This window comes from Odontesthes bonariensis, chromosome 17 (genome assembly GCF_027942865.1).
Source record: "Odontesthes bonariensis isolate fOdoBon6 chromosome 17, fOdoBon6.hap1, whole genome shotgun sequence".
NCBI classification, from domain to species: domain Eukaryota; kingdom Metazoa; phylum Chordata; class Actinopteri; order Atheriniformes; family Atherinopsidae; genus Odontesthes; species Odontesthes bonariensis.
In genome coordinates, this window is record NC_134522.1 from 3,377,304 (window position 1) to 3,403,550 (window position 26,247).

General features: G+C 40.3%; 1 protein-coding gene across 1 annotated transcript in view; it reads right to left on the minus strand.

Moving 5' to 3' along the window:
* LOC142365874 (isthmin-2-like) overlaps positions 1-19,486 on the minus strand; it is a 33,797-nt gene extending 14,311 nt beyond the window's left edge. Inside the window, exons 1-2 of the mRNA XM_075447622.1 lie at positions 19,090-19,486; positions 4,174-4,404 (exon numbers count right to left, since the gene is read on the minus strand). Of these exons, the coding sequence (XP_075303737.1) occupies positions 4,174-4,404; positions 19,090-19,209 (351 nt within the window). The 5' untranslated portion in view covers positions 19,210-19,486. The remainder of the gene's footprint in view (positions 1-4,173; positions 4,405-19,089) is intronic.
* Positions 19,487-26,247: the final 6,761 nt, after the last annotated feature.

The window sequence follows — 26,247 nt, forward strand, 5'->3', positions numbered from 1 at the left end:
TAATTCAAATATCTGGAGACTATGTTTTCAAATATTTCTGTTCCAGAAAATGTTAAAATTCATAAATCTAAGCTGACTTCTCATCTCTGTGCACGATCTGAAGCGCTTCAGGCTTGTTTTTTAACTCGGTCTGACAGAACAACAGGCTTCTGTGTTATTCAGTGCAGCTGTGACCCCCGCCAGCATGGCGGCTCACGTGTCCCCGACGCCGTGCTCATGCACTGCAGCTGCAACCTGAAGCACATCTGTGAGCTGGGCTTCGAGCATCGGCGACACTCAGGTGACCTACGCTCAGTTTATCTCCACACAGACGGAGATAAACCTCCATGGTTCAATCCGTGTTGAAAATATAACAAGAAATCCGTGTTCAAATAGCCCGGATTGTGTTGCGTCTCAGTTCAGGCAGAAGAGGTCGAGCCGCCGCACATTCCTCGACTTTCACAATCTCTCAGACGTGATGAGGGGAATGATGGCACTGCTACAGGTACGTCTGTTTGTTTGGAAATCAGATTATAGGAGGAGCTCGCTGCTATGAAAGAGGTTATTGTGCAGCAGGATGTGGAGAAACAGATAAAGAATGTGGTTGGATGGAAAGATGCACTGATAGCTGGTTCGTTTATCCCACAAACACAATCTTTACTCCGACTGTTTATAAAGTCAAAGCAGTAAAAACTGAAGAAGAATGTTGAATATTTACACAACAGACATGTCAAAAAAATCCTCTATAGGGGGTAATTCTACCTCAATTCTTTGTAAATACGACCATCAGTCTGGGTTTAGGAGCACCTTAAATAATGGCTTTAAAAGGTAAGAAATTCATCTGTGGTGTTCCACAGGGTTCCATCTTAAGACTTCATTTATTTCTGCTATGTTTTAATCTACAAGCCTTATTAAGCCGAAGGAGGGCATGAAATAATTATCAAACATAGAATTCAACCTCGAAAAGAAACGGTTTGACGTTAATAAGAAAATAAAACTAAATGAATCGTTTTGGTGTTGTCAAAGTTGAGTTGAAATAAAACATAAAACTAACTTTTTGGACTAATTATAGATCATAGACTCTGTTATATATATATATATAAAGTAAGTATAAAGTAAGTATATAAATATATATATAGTAAGTGAAAATTACTTGCCAATAAAATCTTTTCTGATTCTGATTTTGGTTCTGAAACCCCAAACTAAAACAAGCCTGAAATACTTCCCTTCACTCCCATCCCAGAGAGTCCAATCCCCCCTTTTCCATCTGAGGACCATGGCCTGAGACTTGGAGGTGTCATCACCGGCCATGTTCACCTCTCATCTGACAGCCTTCTTCATTTTGCCTTCACACTGGCTGGAATCAGAACACCGCACCATCGGGCTGAGCCTGCTTCACCCAAAGGACGAAACAGCCAAACACAAACTGGGTAGGGTCCTCCATGATGCACTTCAGGTCTGCAGCATCGAGCCTCCTCCCAGGGGGTTTCACAACCATTCACACCTTGGATCATGTGACCAGAACATGCTCCTTCAGACAGGCGAGAATGACTTGAACCACCAACACATCCCTCTGCTACTTATAAGCTGAAACTCTCCACCAACTCGTTTAAAACTGAAGAAGCCTTTCAGACGAGAGGTCTTTTAAAACCAAGAAGTCCAGCTGCGTTTAATTGACTTTAAACAGAATAAAGCGCCTTTAGATGTTGTGTTATGTAAACTGAATTAAGATAAATCATTGAAACACGGGTTTGCTGTGACCTGGATGACTGAGAATCCACACAAACGTTCGTCTCTGCCACACCGAAGGAAGACGCATCGCAGGGATCTCAGCCGCCTCCAACATCTGTCAACGTGCCGACATTCTGACCCGGGAGTACCCAGCATGCATCACGGCTTTCCTGCAGGAGCACTCCGGTTGCACCACAGCCACCTTTAAAACTGCACATCTGGGAAGCGTTTTTGTGGTCGTAATGATGACGAAATGTGTCCAGAAACAGGAAAACTCCTCGGAACCGTTTCGGTTTCAGTGTTTTCAGACCCTCAGACCTTCCAGTGATGATGAAGGCATCTTATCCTCCAGCACATCCAGGGCTCAGGATCTGATACCTGCATACGTGACTTTCCCGTGAACCCCCCCCCTCCCCCCTCGTCCCACATGTGTTGAGTTTAAGGCGAGACACTACAGGTGAATAGGGTAATATTTTAAAATAATAGATAGCACCATGAAACTTCCTCAGTTGATTACTTATACAAGTATGAAAAAAAAATGTATTACAAGTTTTAGAAATTTGTACGTTTAATTATGCAAATTGGGCATTATCTCAATAAATATGAGCAAATTTGCATATATTTCCGGAAGATAAATCTGAACATATGATAAAGCCAGGTGCAAAATTATTTCTGCATTTTGTTTACACACAAAATGAAAAGAAAATTACAGAGGGATTTCAGGATATCTGCTTTCATTTCCTAGGAAATCAAAATCTACTGCCCATAGCCTAAAAAACATAAATTTTCGCCATATTTTTTTATTATAATGTCAGATAAATCAGGCCAGAAATGATTTATCAACAAATCCTTCTGTAAATATCTTCAGAATACTGCTAAGTGTATAACTGGAAAGTTTGGTGTTGGTAGGTGCTCCATAGGCTGAGATATTGATACTGGAAAAATACAAAAAACTGATTTTGAGAAAACGGCATTTAAAGATTTAAACAGGGGAATTCATTTTGGTAAATTTGGGCGAAACGTACAAAACAAAATGTGATGAAATAAACATTTTAATTTATGTTTTGAAATAACACATTTTGTATTTAAGTACATTTCTGTAGACATACATACCAGTAATGTGAAATGGGGGGAGGGGAGCTCGGGTTGAAAATTTGTTCAGAATGAGTTATTCAAATACGAAAAATCCAATAAACAGAATGTTAAAAAACAAAACAAAAAAATACACATATTGAAGGAGTAGACTGGCCCAAAATCTAAAAATTGAACCACTGCATGAAAAATCCCTGTTTTTGCCTGCCGTGTCTCACCTTAAATGCACGTTGCTTTATTTTTCAGGACATCTCTGCCAGGATTCGGCTTCACAGTCACCGTGAAAAAAAAAATCATTCTTTGACCTTTTCTGTTCGACTCATGTGTTTCATATTTTCATATTTCTTCACCAACCCCCTCCCCCCCACCCAACCCCCGCCATGTGCAAATCTCTGAGCTTCGTGGACGAGTTTGAGAACCACCCGCTGAAGGTCCTGCGTGAGGTAACCTAAGACGAACGCCTGACTGGAACCAGCTGCAGCCAGAACCTGGTGATGATGAGCAGGAGAAGCAGAGCCGGCCCAAGGCATATGCCAACTACGCGGTCGCTTAGGGCCCCCACGCCACCAGGGGGCCCCAGGGAGCACCAAGACGTTGTGATAAAAAAGTAAATATATACATGAAATTAAAATAACATTGAATAATTTAAACAAAATTGTATTACACCAGAAATTTTTTTTTTAATTTTGACAAAATACTAATACTAGGTTCATTTATGCCTCCTGTTGGCTGCTGCCACCGTTGGGCAAAATTATTTAAATATTGTATTTATTATTTAATAAATATAATATAATATAATATAATATAATATAATATAATATAATATAATATAATATAATATAATATAATATAATATAATATAATATAATATAATATAATATAATATAATATAATATAATATAACATAATATAATTTAACTTTATTTTTCTGTAAGATAATGTGAATGTCATTTGATTCTATTTTGGATTTGGATTTTGAACATTTTGCACACCATTGCACATCTGAAAGAAATTAAACTATTTAACGTGTTTACTATAAATGCAGTCTCCAGCCTGCTGATGTTACTTTCAAATAGTTAAATTAATGAGCCATACTTATACATCACTCTTTATGTAGAAGCTAATTAAACCATATTTATGAGTTTGCTATCCCTTTAAGGTTAAAAACAAGAATGACACCTGTATAATGTAAGATGATTACAAATAATGCTAATGATTGTGGGTCCGTTACACACATAACAGTGTAGCCTATGAAATAATGAGGCATCTGGAGCTGAGGTGATGGTAGGGGGGCCCCAAATGAAACTCTGCTTAAGGCCCCATAAAGGCTTGGGCCCTGAGGAGAACGGTTCAGTTTGTGTGGACTCCTACCTGTATGTTGGGGTTCTGCGAGCTTACGTCTGCGTTGGCGAGCTCTGGGAAGTTCCTCAGGTCCAGAGTGAAGGGCTGGGGGTCCTCCTCGGGCACGGGCGGCGGGAGGACGCCCTGGTGACGGCGTGTGGATGTGGGAGGGTTTGGAAAGGGCAGAGTCTGCAGCAGGTTCTCCTGCTGGAGCTGATCCAGGTTCAGGTGAACGTCTCCCCGGCTTTCCTCCGGTGGGACCTGCGAGGAAACAAAGATTAATCTGTTAGTTTGCCTTGAATGCTACAGGAAACACGATGGGAACGATGCTGAGCAGAGAATAATAAGCTAACAAACGTTTCCTTTAGTGTTCATGGTGTCGTCAGGACAACCTGAAAACCAGGGCTGGGCAACGATTAAAATGTTTAATCTAATTAATCACTAGATTTCCCTGATTAATCACGATTAATCTCATTTGTACGCAGAATCCAAAAATGAATCCAAAAGTAGTGTATAGCTTTTAGCATTTAGCTTTATTTTAAATGTGCTGCCATATGAATGAAAGTGCCATAACATTTGTTGTGCAAACACACTTTTAACATCAGCATCTTTCTGTAGTTTTTATGTAGAAGCCTCGCTCCACTGTCTGTTTCCTTGAATGACTTGCTGCTATCAGTTGTGTGTTTTGCCTTTAAGTGATATTTTAGACTGGAACTACTACGCTGAGAAGACAATTCAACTTGGCAGTGTTTACAGATGACTTTGGTTCTGTCGACTCCGCCGTCTGGAAGAACTTTAAAATGAAAATGGCCGAGTAAAAGTTCCGTACCCTTCTCCATGTTTGGTGGATCCGCCGATTACTTTCTTTTCCTGTTCCACAGCAGACAGCAGCAGACTTTTACAAAATAAAAGCCTGTGAGCAACAGACTTTTACAATAATAAAAGCCAAAATAAAAACCTGGTTCGAGTCCCGCATCAGACGGCCCTGTGCTGCGTGTCGTTCCCCCTCTCTCGGCCAAATTTTGTATTATTTTTTTAACTAAAAAATAATAATAATTTTAATAAATAAATAAAACCTGCGTTAATGCGCGATAAAAATATTTATCGCCGTTAAATAATAACGAGTTAACTCGCCCAGCCCTACTAAAAAGAAGATAAAGGATCGTGGATTCAGCCAGTCCTGTCGAGCTACAAATGATGCTTTGACTACAGGTTAAATAACTTTAATGTGAGTTTAAAGAGGACTGCAGCGACTGACAGGTTTCACAGTTACTCCTGGCATCACCTCCCTGCAGGTTCATCATGCCTCAGAGCTGAATTACAGAGAAGTTTACCTCAAACTGAGACCACGAGTGTTTATTTCCAGCATGAAACATCCTGCTTACTTTCTTATTTTGTAAAAACAATCAAAAAATTCTTTAGACATGTTTTAAATTTTAAGAAAAAGAAGAAAGGAATTGTATCAGCCTCTGATATGTAAAACTTCCACATAACGACGTCAATATATTGTAATCAAAGCTGTTTATGTGTTGAGGGAAATTATCGAGTTTATCTATACAAACACTTCTAACCGTTTCCTTCTCCGTCACGCTGCAGAGAGTCAGAGGATAAACTGTGTGAGAACTGGACTAAAGAAGCTTCAGGGACACGGACAGCGTTAAACTCAAGGCAGGCAGTCGGGGAATTAACCCTTTAAGCGCTAAGGTTTTTTTAAAAGACGACTTTAAGAAAAGGTTGCTGTTGAAAAAGGGTTCGAGATGAAGAGATCTGGGAAAACTTTTATTTTTCTGAACTATAACTGACGTTATTCACAGAGTCACAGGAAGCTGGACTTTTCCCGCCTGAACACGACCGCAGTTAAAAGTTTTAGGATTTTTTTTTTTTTTTTTCATGTAGTGTGGTGATGTCACACTAAATCTAAATTTTGTCCCTGTAAAAGCATTTTCATTCAATCAACTGAACTGGTTAAGACCTTGGCTGTGTTCGAAACCGCAAACTTCTCCTACTACTCCTACTAACGTTTTGAGTTAGTATGCGAGTTTAAGTAAGCGAGAAGTTCCCGGATGCATACTAGATTCTCCTAAATGTTGGGTAAGCATCATGAGGTTACTACTCATACTCAAACTACCCAAGATGCAACGTAACGTGACGTCGCCGATCGTCATTTCCTGTCAAAACGGCAGTTTCAAGCTAGCTACAACGAGGGTAGGTTCACTTCCTGTTTTCAAAACAAAAGCACCAGTTGTATCGTAATGGCTTTCCCTATGATAAAAGGCAACGGGTATTTTATTTTGTGAAAATAACCGGAAGTGCGTTGCTCACTGCGGCTAGCTTTAGTAGCGCCGAATTCGTGGGAACAAAATTGTAAACAGCCGGTATTTTGTCAGGTTTTCAACACGTTGGGGATCTAAACGACTACTTTCTCTCCTGAAAATGTTTCAAATGTTGCTAAAGTTTACAGAATTTAGTTTTGCACTCGTGGTTCAAAGTTTTTTTTTTTAAATATTTGAATATATTTTTGTTAGGCTGTACTTCTAGTCTTCCTCTGTCTGCTCAACAGAGTGAAGTTTGATTATAAAATGGCGGGAATGACTCTTCTTTCTCTGTGAAATATTCCAACATGTCTTCCCCCGTTGGCCCCTGCATGCATCTCTAATCAGAGCTAATCAAACAGGGAGAAACTAGAACAAAATCCCCTAAAGGCTTCTACATAAAAACTACAGAAAGATGCTGATGTTAAAAGTGTGTTTGCACAACAAATGTTATGGCACTTTCATTCATATGGCAGCACATTTAAAATAAAGCTAAATGCTCAAAGCTATACACTACTTTTGGATTCATTTTTGGGATTCTGCGTACAAATGAGATTAATCGTGATTAATCAGTTAAATCATGTGATTAATTAGATTAAACATTTTAATCGATGCCCAGCCATAGTCATAACACAGGCAAATTGTGACGTGAACAGAGCGCCATAACCACTGACGATGGCTCCCCGATACCGCAGGAATAACGTTAATTTACTTCTGTGTCGTGTTTTAGTTTTTTTAACCACTTACGAGTGTTTTATCCTGTTGGATCCTTACAGCGAGCGCCGTAAAGGCGTGTAAGAGACCCCAGATGGCGTTTTGGATGGAGGGCTAAGTAGCTGAATTATGACCCTTTTGGGTTTCCATACTTTTGGTTTAAATACTGTTTTTCTTTTTTTTTTAAAGACCAAAGTGAGTCTCTCAGTGTGCAGTAGCTGCATTAGCACCCTCAAAATGTCCTGAGGTTTTCTAGTTTTGTTCACTTTTTGTGTGAAAAAATATGGATTTCACAAAAATACAAAGATGGAAAAAAGAAAATGTGGCAAAATGACACAAAAGAAAGTTGAGACTATTAATCCGTGACCTGAAGTGTTGTCCAACATCTACTATAAAAGCAACACGTTACAACATGTGTTGGAGCAGAGAAGAAGAGCAGGACCGTCACCTTTATCATGGCCTGTGGTGAAATCTCTGTAATTCAGAGAATGTGAGTGCTAATTAGGGTTCAGTGTAAAGTTCAGCAGAGCAGTGCTGGGTGTCCTGATTCAATTAAATGTGTAATTGGTGATAGTGAGAGCAGGAAGAAGGATTTCTCCCATCTGTCTGCCGGGTCAGGTTTCTGTGTTTTTAGCCAAACTGTCGAACATTTGGTCATGATGTGAAACCCAGGCGGCGAAGTTATCTCTGCATGGCAGCCGGGGTGTTTAACTTCTCCTGCACATGTGTGAGTGTTTCATATTTCTGACATACGCATGAAGGATTTTCCTCTTCCTGATGTGTCCCACAGAAAATAAGAAGCGTTGGTTCAAACCTAAACTGGTTTCCAGATCACACGAAAACAGACTCTTTCATTAAAAGCAGGGCCGGGCAACGATTAAAATGTTTAATCTAATTAATCACATGATTTCCCTGATTAATCACGATTAATCACATTTCTATGCAAAATCCCAAAATGAATCCAAAAGTAGTGTATAGCTTTTAGCATTTAGCTTTATTTTAAATGTGCTGCCATATGAATGAAAGTGCCATAACATTTGTTGTGCAAACACACTTTTAACATCAGCATCTTTCTGTAGTTTTTATGTAGAAGCCTCGCTCCACTGTCTGTTTCCTTGAATGACTTGCTGCTATCAGTTGTGTGTTTTGCCTTTAAGTGATATTTTAGACTGGAACTACTACGCTGAGAAGACAATTCAACTTGGCAGTGTTTACAGATGACTTTGGTTCTGTCGACTCCGCCGTCTGGAAGAACTTTAAAGCAATAGTATGAAACATTTCTACCTTAAAATAACAGCTTGAAAAAAATTGTGCGGCTAGAATGAGTTTTAATATTACGATTGGCCTGTCTCCTATGTCCTTCGGGGGTCTGAGTTGGAAAAACTGCGCTATGTAACTTTGCTGGAGCGGCCCGGGAGCTGAGCGGAAGTACTTCGACTTGCTTTCTGGCACACCTACCGCACAAACAAATAGACCCCTCTCACGCTCCCAGGTACATTTGATTACTCTTACCTTCTCGGTCGACATAGCTTGCACCTTCTGACTCCTCGCCGGTTCGTCAACAAACGTGAAACGTGAAAGTGAAAGTGTGTTGTATTTCCGACAGTGTAACCGTACATTACCTCCAAGCCTGTAGGGGGAGCTCCAGAGTGGGCTTTTTGAGAAGTTACATTGTATCGCTTTAAAATGAAAATGGCCGAGTAAAAGTTCCGTACCCTTCTCCATGTTTGGGGGATCCGCCGATTACTTTCTTTTCCTGTTCCACAGCAGACAGCAACAGACTTTTACAAAATAAAAGCCTGTGAGCAACAGACTTTTACAAAATAAGATAAATAATGTTTGCATGAAACATTTATCGGCGTTAAATAATTAACGAGTTAACTCGCCCAGCCCTAATTAAAAGTGTGACTCCCTCCATCAGACCTGCTGCCACTGATTTTCAGCCCACTTCTTGTGTCCTTTGGCACAGCTCAGCCTTTTCTCCCTGTTTCCCTTCCTTAAGAACGGCTTCCTGACAGCCACCCTTCCATGGAGCCCATTTCTGATGAGGCTTGGGCCAACAGCAGATGGATCAGCTGAAGGTCCAGATGCATCTCTCAGCTCCTGTGTCAGGTCTTTGCTGGATGTTTTCCTCTTTCTTAAGGACATCACTTTCAGATCCTGTTCATCTGCTGTAGATAGTTCTTTAGGCCTGACACTTCTTCTTCTGTCCTCCACTTGTCCAGTTTCCTCAAATGTTTTAAGGACACACTGCACACCATGCTGAGATATGCCAAGTTTTCAGCTAACAGCTCTTTGGGAATCACCTTGTTGCTGCAGAAATCCTGTTTTCTGTCTGTCACACTGTGTTATCTTTGCTGTTTTTCACACATGCAGCTAAAGAAATGGGAACAAATCTTAATTCCAGTCTAAAACCCACAAAGAGCTTCTAGATTATTCATTTCTGGTGGCATAAAACAGTTTAATCATTTCATTTATATTCATTGTTCCATAATTAGTCATTAGATTATATCTTATATTCCTTTTTTAAGCTTTAAATTGAATCTTATTTACTTTTTCTTGATGTTGAATAACATATAATTCTTATTATTGTCTGTTTTTTTCCTACTTTTCTACTTTTAGACGTGATAACATTCATTTTTTCTAAACTGAATTTCTTATATTAATTTGACTCTTTTGGTAACTGAAAGCAGTTTTAACGTAAATGTACAAAAAAGTTGAAACTATGAAGCTGTTTTTCACAGATGCAGCTAAAGAAATGGCAACAAATGATGTGTCTCTGTGACAGGCTGCTGGGAACAAAGTGCCTAAAGATCCAGTTTAAAACGGCTTCTTTGCTAAGTTGGACACAACACTGGTTCATCCCTTGAGTTAGGAGCCTTTTTCCTGCCTGAATGGTTCACAGCTCAGAGTTAAGTGGCTTAATGAAGAAAAAACACATTCCTCTGAAGATGCTCAGGTACAAGGACTGGACTGAAGATGAGGGAAGAAGCAGAAAAACTCTGAAAGAGCTTCAGGAAGCTGCAGAACTGCTGATCAGGACACTTTAAAGGTTACAGAAAGTGAAAGAAATTAGGCTGAATCAGGGCTTTTTTACATGCTTCAACCTGTCAGGGACCTCAGATGAAAATGAGCATCGTTCCTTCTTAAATAAAATAGAAATTAATCCCAAAAACACTTTGTTTACCAAGTGTGAACAGTTACTAATCGACACGTGTCTACTGCGAGCTAAAAGACTGATCGCACTCTTCTGGAAGAAAACAACGGATCATACGAATGCTGGAAACCATAACATATCTCCTAAAAGGGAAAAGTGAGTTATTGGAAAACATACGGAGACCCCTCTGGACATTTGTGGATGGGGTGGACTTGTGTCCAGAGGAAGAGGTTCTCTAAGGACAGGAACGACCGGGCTGAGTCTCTGCATTGAGCTACTATCACCTGCACATTTAAGATGTATATCTGCAGATGTGGATCCAAACAGGGCGCCTGTTGTTGTTGATTGCCTTGGTTATACGGGGCGAAACATTTCTCTTTCGGTGTGCTTATGGTTGAGTTTATATTTTTCTTTTTCCCCTCTTCTTTGATTGCTTTTAACTGTGATTTAATTCTTATTCTCTTTAAATTGCTTGTTTTTCTGCTCTTTTAAATGCCTCGTCTTTATGTAAAGCACATTGAGTTGCCAACTTTGGAGCCTTTTGTTGTGAAATTGTGAGGATTTGTGCTCTGGACCGATTTAGTTATTTCTTAGTCTGTTCTGACCAATAGAAGATGTGGCCGATGGCTTCACCTGTGTGCAGTAGAGAATGTGAAGTTGTATTGTAGTTGTAGAAGCTAATTTTCTGCAGGTACAGCTTCATGTGTGTAAGGACTCATTGATGCGGCGCTGAGCCGCCTCAGTTTGGCACACGTGACAAACGAAGAGGAACGGCGGCGGGTCAATCGAGACGTCTTTTTTTAAGTTAAATTGCAAATGAAAAATAGGCTTTAGACTAAAACAGGAGGGAGAACGTTCAGTTTTCAGGTTCCTCCCAGCTGACACCCATCATGACTTTAAAGGGACAGTTCGCCTCTTTTGACATTCGTATCACTGCCTGCTGTGCAGACCGAGCAGCAAACACCGTAACAGGCGCGGCTGTCGGCAGCAGGCAGTGATACGAAGGGAGAGAAAATAGGGCCAAGCGATTGTGAGGTCTGACTTTTTCCTGGAGAACCATTTTGTGATGCAAATGTATTACTCTGTTGAACGCATATTGTTTTGAGAAGCAAAACGCTTTATTTTTTTAACCCCAGCCAACTAGCCGGACTACCTTCATCAACACCAAAACGAGGCTGGAACTCTGCTCACAGGACGCAGCAGGGGGTAAGAAGATGTTCAGAAATGATGTTGCTGATATGGGATGTTACACAGCTTCATGTTAAAAGAGGTGAACTATCCCTTTAAGACTAATCTAAACATATGTCACACTCACTGTTATTCTAAGTGCTTTTTAAACCATTATTTAATTTCTACAAAGCACTTTGTGTTACACTTGTGTTTGAAATGTGCCGTGTGAATAAAGCATAAAACATACTTCAGCTAAATTATTAAAAATTGTCAGATTTTTGTGAAAATGTGAAAAATCCAATAAAAATAGTGAGGGGAAAAAAATACAATAGAAATGAACCGAGAGAAAAAGCAAAGATTAGAGTTTTCAGAATCAGAATCAGAATTACTTTATTAATCCCTTGCGAGAAATTCCTTTTTTGCAGTGTCTTCGTTTACAGAAAAAAAAGAAAAAAGATTAAGTCAGGATGAATAAGAATAAGATAAGGAAAAATCTTAGTATATACAATAATACAATAAACAGTATTTACAATGCTGCTCAGTACCTAATTATTATTATTATTGCACATGGTGAATTAATGAAATATAGGGAAATATTCACTGAGTCTGGTCCATTTTTTTTTTCCTTTAGCACAAGTTTCTTGTATTTAACTTGAATGAATTCAATCAGTTAATATAAACTTATTTGACGTTAAAGATGTTATAGAACACAAAAAATAACGCCAAAGTTACTTTGCTGAGTAACTAATTACTTTTACAATGTGGTAACTGAGTTACTAACTCAATTACTTTTTGGGAGCAGTAACTAGTAACTGTAACTAATTACTTTTTAAAACTAACTTGGCCAACACTGGCTGCAGGATCGTGATTCCTCGCCATAAATCAACAAAAGCATCCCTGTATCTCCACTTGGCACAGATCTGTAACAAAATGACAAACATCATCCGTCAGATATGCTCTGGATGTTGTTTCTGTCCGCGGCTCCGGTCACTCTGAGTGGAAACAAACATGGCTGCCCACCTCCACCTGAATGGGCTTCTTGTAGTTTTAAGGGATCGCGGCAGCGAGGCGACTCTCCACTTGCAGAGGACCTCTGCATCCTGCTGGCAGCATGCACCACACGTGCACATTGCATTTATACGAGCTGTGGCTGTGCGGTGGACCCTCAGGCTCATGTTTCTGCAGTGAAACCCCACAGAGACGAGGAATCCGGCGCTTTCACGTCACCCCGACGGGCAGCGCGCATTCTGCTGGGCAGATTTCCCTCTAATATTACAGTTTTATCGTTATCTCTCTGAGGGCGCCGGACATTTGAGAGCCGGACGCCTGTTCCGCCGAAGCAGAAATCTTAAACTCGAACTGTCTCAAGAATTTGACGCCCTCCTTAAAATGCGCTATCAGCCTCCACATGTCTCCTGGAAGAGGACGACCATCCGCCCCGGATTATTCGGCCGAAGCGGCCCCTCCTGCTTCATTAGATTTCTCAGCTCCTCTGACAACACTCAGTATCTCCCTGTTCACATTCCTCCTCCTGAGGTTGGATAAGTAAAACGTGTGTTTCTGCGTCCATAAAGCAAACAGAGAATCCAGCCGGAGGGCAGGGAGAGTGAGGCTGGGGCTAAAGGGGGCAGTTAGGTTACTTATACTTTTAGCTTTTATGTCACTTCTGCTGCCATTTAACACCCCAACAACTGCTCTGAGATGGAGCATTGAGCATCATAACGGCTTCAGTGTTCATTCAAACTGTTGGTGCTCTGATACGGCATGATACTGTAAGGCAAGGCATCTTTATTTATACAGCGCATTTCATACCACGTGCATCGGATGCATACTAGATTCTCCTAAATGTTGGGTATGCATCATGAGGTTACTACTCATACTCAAACTACCCAAGATGCAACGTAACGTGACGTCTCCGATTGTCATTTCCTGTTAAAACGGCAGTTTCAAGCTAGCTACAACGAGGGTAGGTTCACTTCCTGTTTTCAAAACAAAAGCACCAATTGTATGGTAATGGCTTTCCCTATGATAAAAGGCAACGGGTATTTTATTTTGTGAAAAAAAACGGAAGTGCGTTGCTCACTGCGGCTAGCTTTAGTAGTGCCGAATTCGTGGGAACAAAATTGTAAACAGCCGGTATTTTGTCAGGTTTTCAACACGTTGGGGATCTAAACGACTACTTTCTCTCCTGAAAATGTTTCAAATGTTGCTAAAGTTTAGAGAATTTAGTTTTGCACTCGTGGTTCAAAGTTTTTTTTTAAATATTTGAATATATTTTTGTTAGGCTCTACTTCTAGTCTTCCTCTGTCTGCTCAACAGAGTGAAGTTTGATTATAAAATGGCGTTTACAGAGTTTAGAGCTTAAGAGAAATCAGCTTCAGGCCGGCTGATTTCGGCTCGGGCAGGAGCGGAATGCATTGTGGGTAAACGCTCTGCATACTGTCTGATCGATGAGTATGCAGTATGTAGTATGTAGTATGTGGTATGTAGTCTGCAGTATGTAGTATGGAAGTATGTAGTATGTAGTATGTAGTATGTAGTATGTATTATGTAGTATGTAGTATGTAGTATGCAGTATGTAGTATGTAGTATGTGGTATGTAGTATGCAGTATGTAGTATGTAGTATGTAGTATGCAGTATGTAGTATGGAAGTATGCAGTATGTAGTATGTAGTATGTATGATGTAGTATGCAGTATGTAGTATGTAGTATGTAGTATGTAGTATGCAGTATGTAGTATGTAGTATGGAAGTATGTAGTATGTAGTATGTAGTATGTAGTATGTAGTATGTAGTATGCAGTATGTAGTATGTAGTATGCAGTATGTATGATGTAGTATGCAGTATGTAGTATGTAGTATGTAGTATGTAGTATGTAGTATGTAGTATGGAAGTATGTAGTATGTAGTATGCAGTATGTAGTATGTAGTATGCAGTATGTAGTATGGAAGTATGTAGTATGTAGTATGCAGTATGTATGATGTAGTATGCAGTATGTAGTATGTAGTATGTAGTATGTAGTATGTAGTATGCAGTATGTAGTATGTAGTATGGAAGTATGTAGTATGTAGTATGTAGTATGTATTATGTAGTATGTAGTATGCAGTATGTAGTATGTAGTATGTATTATATAGTATGTAGTATGTAGTATGTAGTATGTATTATGTATTATGTAGTATGTAGTATGTAGTATGTAGTATGCAGTATGCAGTATGTAGTATGCAGTATGCAGTATGCAGTATGCAGTATGTAGTATGCAGTATGTAGTATGTATTATATAGTATGTAGTATGTAGTATGTAGTATGCAGTATGCAGTATGTAGTATGTAGTATGTAGTATGCAGTATGCAGTATGTAATATGCAGTATGCAGTATGTAGTATGTAGTATGCAGTATGTAGTATGAAGTATGTAGTATGCAGTATGTAGTATGTAGTATGCAGTATGTAGTATGAAGTATGTAGTATGCAGTATGCAGTATGTAGTATGCAGTATGCAGTATGTAGTATGCAGTATGCAGTATGCAGTATGTAGTATGCAGTATGTAGTATGCAGTATGTAGTATGCAGTATGTAGTATGTAGTATGCAGTATGTAGTATGCAGTATGCAGTATGCAGTATGTAGTATGCAGTATGCAGTATGCAGTATGCAGTATGTAGTATGCAGTATGCAGTATGCAGTATGTAGTATGCAGTATGCAGTATGTAGTATGCAGTATGTAGTATGTAGTATGTAGTATGTATTATATAGTATGTAGTATGTAGTATGCAGTATGCAGTATGTAGTATGTAGTATGTAGTATGCAGTATGCAGTATGCAGTATGTAATATGCAGTATGCAGTATGTAGTATGTAGTATGCAGTATGTAGTATGAAGTATGTAGTATGCATTATGCAGTATGCAGTATGTAGTATGTAGTATGCAGTATGTAGTATGCAGTATGTAGTATGTAGTATGCAGTATGCAGTATGTAGTATGCATTATGTAGTATGCAGTATGCAGTATGTAGTATGCAGTATGCAGTATGTAGTATGCAGTATGTAGTATGCAGTATGCAGTATGTAGTATGCAGTATGTAGTATGCAGTATGTAGTATGCAGTATGTAGTATGTAGTATGCAGTATGTAGTATGCAGTATGTAGTATGTAGTATGCAGTATGCAGTATGCAGTATGTAGTATGCAGTATGTAGTATGTAGTATGTAGTATGCAGTATGCAGTATGTAGTATGCAGTATGCAGTATGCAGTATGCAGTATGTAGTATGCAGTATGTAGTATGTAATATGCAGTATGTAGTATGTAGTATGTAGTATGCAGTATGCAGTATGCAGTATGTACTATGTAGTATGTAGTATGCAGTATGTAGTATGCAGTATGTAGTATGCAGTATGTAGTATGTAGTATGCAGTATGTAGTATGCAGTATGCAGTATGCAGTATGCAGTATGTAGTATGTAGTATGCAGTATGTAGTATGCAGTATGCAGTATGTAGTATGTAGTATGCAGTATGCAGTATGCAGTATGTAGTATGCAGTATGTAGTATGCAGTATGTAGTATGCAGTATGTAGTATGTAGTATGCAGTATGTAGTATGCAGTATGCAGTATGCAGTATGCAGTATGTAGTATGTAGTATGCAGTATGTAGTATGCAGTATGCAGTATGTAGTATGCAGTATGCAGTATGCAGTATGCAGTATGTAGTATGTAGTATGCAGTATGTAGTATGCAGTATGCAGTATGTAGTATGTAGTATGCAGTATGCAGTATGCAGTATGTAGTATGTAGTATGTAGTATGTAGTATGCAGTTTCGAACACAGGCCAAGTTTAAAGTTTACATCCTGAAAATCCAGCAGCGTACCTGTCCCGATTCATCTGGTGTGCCCCCTAGTGGAAGCCTCCGGTAAATGCGGGAGTTCCTGGTGGAAGATGAATGTAACACAAAGAGGTCTTGGAGATAAATCTGGCTTTATAATACAGCCAAGAGAAGCGAGGCCTCCTGCTAACTTCTGAATGCAGCCATTCTGCAAAGATACTCAGCAACAACACTCCTCAAGGCCGAGTTAAAAACTGCACCGATGGCCTCTGCTCTCACGCAGGAGCGCTGAAGGTTGGGAAAGGTAAGGTGGAGCTAGTCCATTTAGGGATTTAAAAGTCAGGAATAATAATCTTAAAACTCAATCCTGCAGCAAACAGGAAGGCGGTGAAGGGAGGGCAGCAGTAATGTGGTCTCAGGAGACGGGCAGCTGCGTTTCAGCATGAATGGCTGATCCATACCCACATACAGGGAATTACAATTATCAAGACAAGATGTGTTAAATTCATGGATCAACTTCTCTAAATCTCTATTAGGAAGATGGGCCTTTTCTATTGGCTGGGTGTCAACTTAGAAGCTCTTTAAAGATGTAATACAAAGCAGACATATTTAACTCGGGTGTCATCTGAAAATGGAAAAGGGAGATTACTAAACAATGTATATTTTCTTTGTTTAAGCCACTGAACTCTGAGCTATGAAGCATTCAGGCAGGAAAAAGGCTCCTAACTCAAGGGATGAACCAGTGTTGTGTCCACATTTTAAACTGGATCTTTAGGCACTTTGTTCCCAGCAGCCTGTCACAGAGACACATCATTTGTTCCCATTTCTTTAGCTGCATCTGTGAAAAACAGCTTCATAGTTTCAACTTTTTTGTACATTTACGTTTAAAACTGCTTTCAGTTACCTAAAGAGTCAAATTAATATAAGAAATTCAGTTTAAAAAAAATCCTAATCCCAAAAAATGAATGTTATCACGTCTAAAAGTAGAAAAGTAGGAAAAAAGCAGACAATAATAAGAATTATATGTTATTCAACATCAAGAAAAAGTAAATAAGATTAAATTTAAAGCTTAAAAAAGGAATATAAGATATAATCTAATGACTAATTATGGAACAATTAATATAAATGAAATGATTAAACTGTTTTATGCCACCAGAAATGAATAATCTAGAAGCTCTTTGTGGGTTTTAGACTGGAATTAAGATTTGTTCCCATTTCTTTAGCTGCATGTGTGAAAAACAGCAAAGATAACACAGTGTGACAGACAGAAAACAGGATTTCTGCAGCAACAAGGTGATTCCCAAAGAGCTGTTAGCTGAAAACTTGGCATATCTCAGCATGGTGTGCAGTGTGTCCTTAAAACATTTGAGGAAACTGGACAAGTGGAGGACAGAAGAAGAAGTGTCAGGCCTAAAGAACTATATACAGCAGATGAACAGGATCTGAAAGTGATGTCCTTAAGAAAGAGGAAAACATCCAGCAAAGACCTGACACAGGAGCTGAGAGATGCATCTGGACCTTCAGCTGATCCATCTGCTGTTGGCCCGAGCCTCATCAGAAATGGGCTCCATGGAAGGGTGGCTGTCAGGAAGCCGTTCTTAAGGAAGGGAAACAGGGAGAAAAGGCTGAGCTGTGCCAAAGGACACAAGAAGTGGGCTGAAAATCAGTGGCAGCAGGTCTGATGGAGGGATGAATCCTCCCCAGAGCCCGGAGCTCAACATTACTGAAGCAGTGTGGGATCATGTTGGCAGAGAACGCAACAAAAGGCAGCCCACATCCAAAGAAGAGCTTTGGGATGTCCTTCAAGAAGCCTGGAGAACTATTCCTGAAGACTCCTTAAAGAAAGGACAGAAAGCTCGTCTGAGAGGGTTCAGGCTGTGCTGGAGGAGAAAGGAGCTCAGAGCAGATATTCACTTTAAAGCTGCTCAGAACTGAACTAACTCTGGTTCTGCCTCAGATTCTGGGTTTATGTTCATGTTGGAACATGTTTCAGTGAATCTCTGCATATATTCTTGTTTTAATCCAAATATATAAAGAAATGTGGGCTGGATCAAGACTATAAGTGTACAAAATCATTTTGGATGTAATACTAATACCACAAAGAAAATGAGGAGTAAGCCCAGCCTTGGCTGAGTGTTAATGACTGGTCACAAGCCTGCAACACCTCGTCAGATGGAACAAAACTTAATACATTTATCCATGAATATCACAACCAGTCTGCACATTAACTAAAGTCCTTTGGGGTTTCACTGTAAAAAAATCTAAATCTTACCAAGTATATTTGTCTCATTGAGTATCTCATTACACTTAATATGAGACACAACTGCCTAACAAGTGCTATTTCAGCCAGATATAGGGACTTGTTTTAATACAATACATCTGGAATATCTTGTTAAATGAAAAATCTTGAAAACAAATTGTTTTGAGTCACATATCATATGAAACAAGTTTATTTTTACATTTGAAGAGGTTTTTAAGCTAATTTCAAGATCACTTTATCTCAAAAGTCCTAAATATCACATTTTATTTCAAGAAATCTCGACAAGCCGATTTTCACTAGTTCCATTGGCAGATTTATTTTGCTTATTTAAAGCAAAAATGTCTTTTATTTGTTGTTTTTCTTACTTATTTTTGGAGCTGCATTTTTTCCAGTGTTCTTGTTTGGTAAAAGTAATATTTTGAAAAATATTTACAATCTGGGATAAATTGGAAGGATTGAATAAATCAGATAAATATCTGCTTATAAATAAAAATGCTGAACAATCGGCTCTCAGCTTACCTCCGTCCTGGAGGCTGTGGTGTTTCCGACTGTGGCCCAACTCCCCCTCAGGTTTGCGGGGAGCCCTGTGACTGACGCCGCGGTCAGGATCAGCAGCCACAGATGCGACACCTCTGCCATGGTTCTCCTCTGATATTCAGCCAAAGATGCAGAATCCTGTAGAATCCTGCAGCCTACGCGCTCCGGCTCCACAGCATGCTCACCAGCGTGCTCTCCGTGCGTCTCTGTCGCGCCTCTCTAGCGCTACCGGTTTGTTTGTGCTCATTTCACGCAGATGAAAAACACACAAATGAAACTCTGTGTTCAGTTAAACGGGGGAAGAAGCGCCTCTCAGCGGGGACCTGCGGGGCTCCGCATCCACAGAGTTCTGGCTCCTGCACTAAGGTGGCACCGCGTCCTCTGGTTGCGCTCCAGCCTGGAGCGAGCCTCCCTCCGCGAGCCGTGACGTCACAGAGGGAGGGTACCACCGCAACATCAGGTTACACCAAAAAAAAAAAAAAATCAGGTTATACCAAAAAAAAGCTGACAGCAGCCGGTCTGACTGGGCTGGAGGTTTCAGAGAGTGGGACAGAGAAAGGCTTCCAGCAGGTGAAGTTTGGTGTAAAACTCCAACATGTAGGATGGAGTTCCAGGGCCACAAGGTGGAAAATATGATCTTCTTTTAATTTAAAATTAGAGAATTTAAATGAGCTCAACTTTGTGCCAAGAATGTGCACGCCGCTCTTTCTTTGGTTATATAAGTTATATCTTATATTTATGTATATATATATGTATATATATATATATATATATATATATATACTGTATATACTGAGAGGTTCAGGAGGTCCTTGGTTCCCACAGCCATCAGGCTTTTTAACAGGGACTGCTGAGTTCTTCTCAAACTGATTGATTGATTTTTATTTATTTATTTATTTAGTCATTTATTATTAATATTATTAGTAGTGTTTTTATTAGAATTGGTATTATTATTGTTATTGCTAATATACAATCATTGTAAATATTTATAATATTTTTGAGCTACTTTGACTAATTTGAATTTCCCCCATTGGGGGATGTACGGAAGCCCAGAGCGGCCGCGGTACGTATAAACTTTTTTCTGAGGGTTTTTTCGAGATAACGAGTTAATTTACCGATGGTTTTCGAGGCCACTTTTTCTCCCCAGTCCGCCCCTGTTTATATGTGTTTATATGTATTTCTGCCAAAGGTTTTTACCCATCTTTACTCCCTTTCATTGGAAACTGAATAAAGTCGCCTATGAATCAAACATGGAGCGTTTGTGAAAATGCACAAAGCAAATCCCGCTGGTGTGACGAGCATTTCTTTTTCTGGAGATAACGAGTTATTTATCTCGTTATCTACAGAAAACGATGACGGCACCTCTCGTGCATCATTCGGTAACCATGGAGACGGCCTGGTCCCCTGAGCCGGTCACTGATGAAGTCGACTACATCAGCAGGATCACTGAGGTGTAAACGCCTGCTGAGCTGCAGTCGAGCCGGCCGTCTCCTTAAAGGACGCGGGCTGATATGAAAGTTATCTCTACAAGACAAACAAACTGCGAATACATAGCCTATAAACACATATAAACAGGGGCGGACTGGGGAGAAAAAGTGGCCTCGAAAACCATCGGTAAATTAACTCGTTATCTCGAGAAAAAAGAAAGAAGTTTATATGTACCACGTCCGCTCTGGGCTTCCGTAGGGATGAATAAAGTATTCTTCTATTCTATAAGGACTGAATCGACCGACCCGTCCTCCCACCGCTCGTTCTATAGAACCCGTCAGGGAACACGGTCTTCAGCCTCCTCCAGGTCCACCAACACGTGCAGACTGGATGGCCTTCCATGATCCCTCAGATCTGGTCCACTGCTCCTGAACCTGAGGTTGGACAGTCGGTCAGAACCTCCTCTCTGACACCGTGGAGACAACTTTTATCACAAAATCCAGTTTTTTTGGCCCATTTATTAAAGTAAACAAACTGTAAAACTATCACATAGATTCATTGATGTGTTCATTTTATAAAGTCATGTGTAATGAGTTTTTTGAGTCAGTCAGTGGGGTCACATGGCACTGAAAGGATCGGATTATTGGCTAAATTGCAATAAGATTGAGTTATTAAGTGCATGTAGACACCTAAACTGAGTAATATTGGATCGGATTGGATTAAGACCTCTTCTCTTTAAATTGAACAACAACTCTGAACTAAAACTTCTACTTATTTTGCTCCACAAAGTTGGACACGAGAGGAGCAGAAAATGCTGATATCTGTAAACTTTAACTAAGAGCCTGTTTATCCAGAATGGCTTTGATGTAGTGGGTATGGAAGGCCAAAACCGCCAAAACCATAAAATTAACGAGTGAAAAAATAAATACAGTTTTATTTCCTTTGTCCAGAAGAGATACACGATCACTCAGTGGGGTCACATGGCCCTGAAAGGATCGGATTATTGGCTAAATTACCATCAGACTGAGTTATTAAGTGCATGTAGACACCTTAATCTGACTAAGAACTGGATCGGATGGGATTCAGACCCCGAGATAACTGGGTTGAAAGTCACTCTAAACCTGCTTGTAGACGCTGAAGCACGTGGTGAATCAGACTTTGCGTTCTGCGCATGCTCCAGATGTTTTCCCGGGGTCGTGACCCGGAAGTCAAAGGAGACGATATTCCTGTTGTTGTCGCCGTCAGAAAGAAACAAACAACGCGATGGAGAATGCTCCGTTGGGCATCGAGTTTGTGCAACAAGCAGCTCATCACAGAGCAAATGTAGAGGGACGTAGCTTCATCTGGCTCTGCGTTCTCCATCTTTCTCCAATGCCTGAGTTTGTTGTTGTTGTTGTTGGTGAAGAGGTCAACAGGAAGTGGCTCTATTAGCAACAGCTGGAATGGGTACAGCGCCACCTATCATCCCGGGGTATGACACGCTTTGTGCCTCTGATCCCATTCATTCACCGCCAGATATCCAAGGAGAATTACCCTCGCTCAACTCAGTCTGATTGTAATTTTGTAATATTGTAGCCCCTTCACTGTCCATTTTTAAAACTCGTCTTAAACCCCATTTTTATTCCCTGGCTTTTAACCCAGCATGAGACTCTGTTTCTGTTATTGTTTTAATTGTTTTAATGTTGTTATTGTTTAATATTGTTTTTACATTGTTCTTGTGTTTTATGCCTTATATTTCGTGTTGTTATTCACGTACAGCCCTTTGTTTCAGCCACGGCTTTAAAGGGGCGTTTGTAAACGTTTTAAAGGGCTTTATAAATAAAGTTGAGTTGAGTTGAGAGTAATTTAGCCAATAATCCAATCCTTTCAGTGCCATGTGACCCCACTGACTATTGATAATGAATGTGTTTTAATATTGAAACTTGCAGTGGACAGCTTGTTATGGACTTTTAGGGGGTATATATATATATATATTATATATATATGCATTTTATATACATACATATATATAATGCATAAGATGATCTCAGAGGAAGCGAGAATGGGATATGGCGCCCAAACGTCCCAAGCGTGAAGTCACCTTCGCACTCTCTACACAGAGAGTAAATGTAAATGTACTTTACAGTATTTCTACAGCCCTTTATATATTTATATTTAAATATAAATAAAATATATATATAAATATAAATATATATATATATTTACAGCCCTTTACAGACAATCCTTACGGTGTACCAAAGTGCTTTACAGCAGGTAATAAATAAAGAGAAGAAGAAGTAAAAACAATAAAAGAACAGTGAAAACAATAAAATACAACAAAATTGATTAAGATAAAATAAGAATATAATAGTGCTGTATCATGAGATGCAGTTAGACGGCTGATCAAGTTGTTTGATCCTGAAATGTTGGAGCTCAGACTGAATGATGTTTATCAAATCAAAGGTCCAACATGCTGAATTATTCCAATAAGCTGACTTTATTCATGATGTGGTGTAGGTGCAGGCCTGCAGCTACCGACCTCCATTCGATGGACCAGAGGACTTTCTTCTCAGCATTTCAACTATGTTCTCCATATATTTGGACTTTATTCTTTAAATGGAAAAAGAACTCCTCTAACTGCTTTTTGGGAGCCCAGCTCTCCTTTGTCTGCAGGATCATGATTATGTTGTTTAAGCCCACACACACTCAGCGAGCGAGCCAAAGTTAACCACATTTTAATGTTCGACATATCCAGACTTCACTAAATGTATAAATAATTCGTGCTAAGAAATGTATTATTTTTTGGCTTCGTGGAAAACAGACAAATCCCCCCAGAACAAATGTGTCTGAGCTCCTCAACCACATCTCAAACATTGAAGTTATTTGTTTTACAACCGATGTGATGTTTCCTCACCTCCATCCACTCTGAAATAAATGAACTGCACTGCACAGGATCGGACACACCGCAGTGATAATGGTTGGTTCACTTTTACGTGATTGTTTTAGATATAAATAGCTGTGTTTCAACACAAGATAATGTTGCCATCGTTAACACGATGCCAAGGAGGAAAGACATCAGCAACGATCTCAGAGAATCAACCTGGGAAGGGTTATAAGGCCGTTTCCAAACTATCTGGAGTCCATCGTTCTACAGAGAGAAAGATTATTCACAGGTGGATCAGGGGTTCACTTAGTTTCTCACTCACTGCTGCTACCAGCTGCTGGATCAGGGGTTCACTTAGTTTCTCACTCACTGCTGCTACCAGCTGCAGGATCAGGGGTTCACTTAGTTTCTCACACACTGCTGCTACCAGCTGCAGGATCAGGGGTTCACTTAGTTTCTCACTCACTGCTGCTACCAGCTGCTGGATCAGGGGTTCACTTAGTTTCTCACACACTGCTGCTACCAGCTGATGGATCAGGGGTTCACTTAGTTTCTCACTCACTGCTGCTACCAGCTGATGGATCAGGGGTTCACTTAGTTTCTCACTCACTGCTGCTACCAGCTGCTGGATCAGGGGTTCACTTAGTTTCTCACTCACTGCTGCTACCAGCTGCTGGATCAGGGGTTCACTTAGTTTCTCACTCACTGCTGCTACCAGCTGCTGGATCAGGGGTTCACTTAGTTTCTCACTGCTGCTACCAGCTGCTGGATCAGGGGTTCACTTAGTTTCTCACACACTGCTGCTACCAGCTGCTGGATCAGGGGTTCACTTAGTTTCTCACTCACTGCTGCTACCAGCTGCTGGATCAGGGGTTCACTTAGTTTCTCACACACTGCTGCTACCAGCTGCAGGATCAGGGGTTCACTTAGTTTCTCACACACTGCTGCTACCAGCTGTTGGATCAGGGGTTCACTTAGTTTCTCACACACTGCTGCTACCAGCTGATGGATCAGGGGTTCACTTAGTTTCTCACTCACTGCTGCTACCAGCTGCTGGATCAGGGGTTCACTTAGTTTCTCATACACTGCTGCTACCAGCTGCTGGATCAGGGGTTCACTTAGTTTCTCATACACTGCTGCTACCAGCTGCTGGATCAGGGGTTCACTTAGTTTCTCACTCACTGCTACTACCAGCTGCTGGATCAGGGGTTCACTTAGTTTCTCACACACTGCTGCTACCAGCTGCTGGAACAGGGGTTCACTTAGTTTCTCACTCACTGCTGCTACCAGCTGCAGGATCAGGGGTTCACTTAGTTTCTCACTGCTGCTACTAGCTGCTGGATGAGGGGTTCACTTAGTTTCTCACACCCTGCTGCTACCAGCTGCTGGATCAGGGGTTCACTTAGTTTCTCACTGCTGCTACTAGCTGCTGGATGAGGGGTTCACTTAGTTTCTCACACACTGCTGCTGAACCAGGTGATTTTTTAAATGCAGCTGGAGTTGAAAGAGAGTTTCTTTTTCACATGACCGTAAACGTCATCTTTTGTACACACAGCAACTTCCTGGAGACAGAAGCCTTGAAGCTCCGGATTGTGATGGAGGACCCCAGAGAAGAAGGAGTGGAATGGGGGATGAGGTCAAGGGGTGAAAGAGTTTCCAGATGTAGACTGTTTCTGGTTCAAATGAAAGTTCCTCCTCACTTCTTTTTTTTTCTCCGCTGAGAACACGTGTGCTGGGATTACTCGACTTTCTTTAAGGGACAAAAAGCCAGTCCCCGTAAAAGTTGGCTGTAAAACTGTCACATGAAGACACGGTTTATACTATATACTACATACTACATACTACATACTACATACTACATACTATATACTGCATACTGCATACTGCATACTGCATACTCCATACTGCATACTGCATACTGCATACTGCATACTGCATACTGCATACTACACACTGCAAACTAAATACTGCATACTAAACACTGCATACTGCATACTACACACTACATACTGCATACTGCATACTACACACTGCATACTGCATACTGCATACTGCATACTACACACTGCATACTGCATACTGCATACGGCATACTGCATACTACATACTACACACTACATACTGCATACTGCATACTACACACTGCATACTGCATACTGCATACTACACACTGCATACTGCATACGGCATACTGCATACTACACACTGCATACTGCATACTGCATACTGCATACTCCATACTGCATACTCCATACTGCATACTGCATACTGCATACTACACACTGCATACTGCATACTACACACTACATACTGCATACTCCATACTGCATACTGCATACTACATACTACACACTACATACTACATACTGCATACTACATACTGCATACTGCATACTACATACTGCATACTACATACTGCATACTGCATACTACATACTACATACTACATACTGCATACTACATACTACATACTCATCGATCAGACAGTATGCAGAGCGTTTACCCACAATGCATTTCGCTCCTGCCCGAGCCGAAATCAGCCGGCCTGAAGCTAATTTCCCTTAAGCTCTAAACTCTGTAAACTTTAGCAACATTTGAAACATTTTCAGGCGAGAAAGTAGTCGTTTAGATCCCCAACGTGTTGAAAACCTGACAAAATACCGGCTATTTACAATTTTGTTCCCATGAATTCGGCGCTACTAAAGCAACGCACTTCCTGTTATTTTCACAAAATAAAATACCCGTTGCCTTTTATCATAGGGAAAGCCATTACCATACAATTGGTGCTTTTGTTTTGAAAACAGGAAGTGAACGAAGTGAGAGAAGTATGCGGTTTCGAACACAGCCCA